Raw genomic sequence first — 5,113 nt, 5'->3', positions numbered from 1 at the left:
AGGAGGGGTGCGTGCTGCAGGAGTCCGCTCGCTCTGCACACCGTTTCCGCGACCGAAGTGGAGACGGCCGTGGCTGGTGTCCGGGGAAGCGGCCGGGCCCGGGGGCTCGGGGCGCGTGGGGGCTGCCCGCCAGCCTGCAGCTCCCGGCCCCCCGCGCTGTTCGCTGCCGTCCCGCACCTGCCTCGGCGCCTCGGGGAGCCCAGCCGGCGACCCCGGTGGGCTCCGCAGGCCAACGTGAGGATTGAGAGCAACCTATTTGGCCTGCGGGGATTCAGCGTGGGGCCTGGAAGCTTCCATGCCTCCCCTCCCGGAGTGGGGTGCCTACGGCCCTTAGAATTTGGCCTGCCCTTAACCCCCCGGGCCAGGGTGCACACACTATTCTCAGTCAGAAGACGGGTTGGTAATTGTGTGTTTGTGCCTCCCGTGTGCAAGGACCGAAGGTAGCGTCCCCTCGTTCTGTCGTGGAAAAGCGCCCGGGTGGGTGGATAAGTGCCCAAGGCGGGAAGAGAGGTGCGTGAGGGCTAGTAATGAACCCGGCAGGCCCGCCCTCCGTGACCTCCCCACCCCGCTCTCAGCCTCAGGGAGCTCAGCCCACTGCAGGACTGACCATCCTGAGATGACAGGGTCACCCACAGGGAGGACCCCCGGCGCAGCGTTAGCTTTCCCCACCTTCGCTTCAGCGCAGACCCAAGTTAGCAGGGGCCAGTGGTGCTGGTCCCGGGCTGTGTGCGGAGGCTGAAGACCACGGCCCGTGGCGTTGTGGCCGTGCCAGTGGTCTTGATGAGTGTCTTCGACTTTGCTCAGGCTTTTCATGTAGTGACAAAGATTCCTGTCCACGTAAGGCAGCAAAGACCCCTTAACTGTAGTAAACCGTGTGACCCACTTCTGCAAATACCTCATGTCTCTGCCTGGATCTGCTGTTTAGGTAAACAGATGTTAAAAAACTCCATTTCCACTGGAAATGGGATAAACACCTACCTAGGTTTAGAAATATGGCCCCAGAACCAGTATGTTTTCATCCTAACAACACAAACAACAAACAACTGAGTGATAGTTGAAGGACATTGGACATTTGTAAACATTAACCAAGACACAGTGGACACCGCTGCATCTGAAAGTGTCATTGGCAACGGCATTTTTTTAAGGAGGCTTCACACCCAGAGTGGAGCCCAGCGTCGAACTTGAACTCATGACCCTGGGATGGAGACCCATGCTGAGATCAAGAGTTGAGTGCTTAACCGAGCCCCCCAAGCGCCCCAACAATGGCATTAAAACACGACTGACTTGTGCAACGTTTCAACAACATGGACATTCAAAAAATACTTGGTATCTATGGGGCGCCTGGGTGGCTTAGTAGGTTAAGCGTCCGACTTTCGCTTAGGTCATGATCTCGCGGTTCGTGGGTTCGAGCCCCGCATCGGGCTGTGTGCTGACTGCCAGCTCAGAGCCTGGAGCCTGTTTCAGTCTGTCAGTCCCTCTCTCTCTGACCCTCCCCTGCTCACGCTGTCTCTCTCTCTCTCCTAGAAATAAATAAAACATTAAAAAAAAAAAACTTGGTATCTAGAGTCCGTTTCCTGTTTTATTTTTTTAAATGTTTTATTTTTTTGAGAGAGCGCGAGCGTGTGAGCAGGGGAGGGTCAGAGAGAGAGAGGGAGACACAGAATCTGAAACAGGCTCCAGACTCTGAGCTGTCAGCACAGAGCCCGATGTGAGGCTCGAACCCATGAACCATGAGATCATAACCTGAGCCGAAGTCGGAGGCTTAACCGACTGAGTCCCCCAGGCGTCCCCGTTTCCTGTTTTAAAAGCGGGGAGGAGGAGGCTGCATTACTTAAATTGCATTCAATTGTCAAAGGGCTTCAAGCTCCTAGGAGAGATTCAAACAGATTCATGAGTGAGGACCCCAGCCAGAGGTCTGGGGGTGGAGGGGACACAGGGCACCATGAGAGAGTTCCAGCCCCGGCGGTAAGGGAGGAAACGAGGTTACCACTGAGTGCGCGTGGACGCGGCGCACAGGGAAGGGCCCCGAGGGAGGAGGGCAGCTTGGTGGAAAGATGCCAGACTTCCCTCGGACGTGACGGGGCTTGAGAGTGAGGCCTTGGGCACACGGGCCACGTGAGATGGGGCTCAGCTCACACAGGCCACAGGTTGTGGAGCGCAGGCAGGGCCACCAACATTCACAGGGCGGGGTGACCACAATTCCATTTTGTTCAACTGGGTGTTTAACGCTTTGGACAGGTAAAGCAGAGCGCGATTCTTTCGTCCCTGCACGGGAGGCTGTGGTCCCCTAGTGTGGGAAAGTCCCTGCTCTTCTGTTTCGAACGCGCTGTGTGGCCACGAGACCCTGGCTGATTTCTAGCGGCCGGGGCCCGGCTGGGCCGTCCGGCACCGCGCGCGCCCCGGGGGACAGCTGTTGCCCGGGCTGGCGTGAGGCCCGGAGGCACAGACGGGCAGGAGCTGCCGGAGCCGCCTGGCCCCCACGCCCTGGCGGGAGAAGGCGAGAGACGGGGGAAGGGCCGGCAGCGAGGGTTCCCGGCTGCTGAAGGTTAGTGGGCGAGGCGCTCTGCTTTAGGTCTTCAATTCTTGCTCTACGTTCTGGGTCCTCCGCTGCCCGACCCCGGCCCGCGCCCAGCCTGCCGACCTGTGCCCACCAGCGGGCACTCCTGTGTCCAGAGTATCACCGCTGGATACCGACAAGCACGGTAACCCCGGGAGATGGGGCTGTTTCACTGGGTCGCGCAGCGCTGGGTCGCCAGGGCTCCCAGGTCAGCCCCGCCCGGCCCGAGAGGTGCAAGTGCTCCTCTGGACTCGCCTTCCCCCGGGAGGAGGAGCAGACAGCCGGGGGGGGGGGGCGGGTGTGAGATGCTCCCAGGCCCACCCACAGCCACTGAAGGCTTAGGATGCGGGGCAGGGACGGGCCAGAGGGGGCCATGGACCTAGGCCGGCAGGTTAGGAAGGAGGAAAGATAACAGACCCTCACACCGCAGCCCACAGTCGACTCGGACCCTCCGAGTGCGCAGAGCCCGCAGACAGCCTCTTCGGAAGTTTTATTACTTGTTTCTACACACCTGACTAAAAAACAGTATACTCAGTGTGAACCCTGAGAAGTTCAAATATAAATAAATTTGTGCTGCCTTTAATGAGACCGCCACTCTAATTTTTATACAGGAAATCACACCTAACCTTGTAAGGCCCAAGCAATTCCTTCTTCAAGTCTCTACCGAAAAGGTCGGACACATCAGAAGGGGGAGGCTGTTCCTCCTGATGGGCCCTGCTGTCCCCTGGCCTTATCTATTACTGTGAGAGCAGAGAAAACAGTGGATCTGTGGTTAACGGGTGAAGTGATGAAGCATCGTAAGCCATGTCCGCGGAGGAGCAGGACGGAGGAGGCGTGATTTGGGGGCGTCCGATCCTGTCGGTTCAGACAGCACGGTCTTCACCACGTGCTCTTAACTCTCAGCAAACTTCGGGTTCATGACTGTCGTGGTGGCGCTCTTGAAGAGGGGGTTATCCTGGTGGGAGAGGCGATGCGAGTCGTCAGTGCGGGCGAAGAAGGGGGCACGAGTGGGGTGACCTGCCCCAGCCCCAGCTCTGGGGATGAGCTATGGGGGCAGGAGGGCCGGACCCCGGGGGAGGGCGGACCCAGGTCACAGGGGTGGGACTGAGCCCCCAGGACAGCCACTCACGTTGTTCCACTGGGACTTGAGCTTCTCCTTCTCAAATCTCTTGAACTCCCTGAGGTCACTGACGTGGGTCAGAGCCTTCCAGACGCCCAGCAGGAAGATGCCGATGAGCACGACCCCCGCCACGATGCCCCCCACGATGGGGGCCACTTGGGGGCCCGTCATGCACTCTGCGGCGAGGGAGAGGCGCGCACATGTGAGTGTCTCAGGCGCCACTGTGGGCCCCGCCCCAGGACACTGCCTGGTGGGGACGCCGCTTCCCCACCGCCGGGCTCCCCCGCAAGGCACCAGCAGGGGAAAGAAGCGTGGCCCCGCGCCCCCGCCGCCTCCACGACATCTGTCTGCGCCTCTGTCACGGTGCCTGTGTCACGCAGAGGCTGCTCGTGCGTCTGCACCTGAAATGCAGCTCCGAGTGGCCCCTCGCTCTTCTGAAAACTGCTGGTGGCCTCTGGTATGTTTGGAAAGGGACCCCACTGCCTCCCAGGACCCCCTGGGGGCCCGTAAAGACCCGGCGCCAAGGGCCTCTCACCACCAGCCTTTACCTCCCCTGTGTGGCTGCCCTCGTCCCGTGGCCTCAGCCGCAAGGGGCCTCCTCCCAGAGACCCTCGGAGCCCTGACCCCTGGGGCGCCCCCGCCGCTATCTTTGCACCTCGTGACCCCGCCCACAGTCCTGCGCTGTCTCGCGCACGGGCGCTCTCATGTGTTGGCCCAGCGTGTCCCCCCCTTGACACGTGAACCCCACAAGAACAGGATTGGTGTCCCCATGGCCTCAACCATTACTGGGCCAGGACGGTCCTGGGGTGCTGCGACAGACACAGGCAGCATTTAGGAAGCCCACCCCTGCAGGGCTGAGATCTGAGCACGGGGCTCTCCGAAACCCCGTGGGGGTCCTCACCCAGCTGGCCGTGGGCCAGCTCGTGGGACCCATGGCTCCCAGCCCCAGGCAGCCGCCAAGTGGGAGGTAACCGGCCTGGGAACGCGTCCCCTGGCTCAGAACAGCACCTGCCGCGCGTCCCCGAGTCGCTGCGGCCCTCGCCCGATCCCCGGCCGGCCTTCGCGCGGGGCCTCACCTCGGCTGTCGTCCACGTGGATGTCGTAGCTGTCCCGGCCGACCCGCTGCCGCAGCGTGTAGGTGATCCAGCAGCCTTCCAGGTCCCGCTCCTTGCACCTGCGCCCCTTCTCGGGGGGCGCGCTCAGCAGCCCCACGTTGCCGCACGCCGAGCTGCAGTTCTTCCCCGACTGGTCAAACTTGAGGCACTGGGCGCAGGCGCTGTGGAGGAGCAGAGGTGGGGTGAGCCACCTGGACGCAGGTGCCCGGAGGGTCCCGGGGGGCAGGCGGTGATGGGGGCGAAGGCCTCGGGGAGGAGGAGGGGCTCCTGGAAGAGCCAGGGGGTGCCGGGGGCAGAGCTGCAGGGGCCTGGGAGCTGGCG

At 61.7% G+C, this 5,113-nt stretch overlaps 1 protein-coding gene across 1 annotated transcript in view; it reads right to left on the bottom strand.

The window, feature by feature from the left end:
• Positions 1-3,032: 3,032 nt before the first annotated feature.
• The window catches only part of ITGB2 (integrin subunit beta 2), a 26,890-nt gene continuing 24,809 nt past the window's right edge, over positions 3,033-5,113 (bottom strand). The window contains exons 14-16 of the mRNA XM_077755409.1: positions 4,754-4,974; positions 3,687-3,853; positions 3,033-3,512 (exon numbers count right to left, since the gene is read on the bottom strand). Coding sequence (XP_077611535.1) covers positions 3,450-3,512; positions 3,687-3,853; positions 4,754-4,974 — 451 coding nt within the window. The 3' untranslated portion in view covers positions 3,033-3,449. The remainder of the gene's footprint in view (positions 3,513-3,686; positions 3,854-4,753; positions 4,975-5,113) is intronic.

This window comes from Crocuta crocuta, unplaced genomic scaffold, assembly GCF_008692635.1.
Source record: "Crocuta crocuta isolate KB4526 unplaced genomic scaffold, BGI_CrCroc_1.0 scaffold675, whole genome shotgun sequence".
Classification (NCBI taxonomy): domain Eukaryota; kingdom Metazoa; phylum Chordata; class Mammalia; order Carnivora; family Hyaenidae; genus Crocuta; species Crocuta crocuta.
This window is presented reverse-complemented; position numbering and strand designations above follow the sequence as displayed.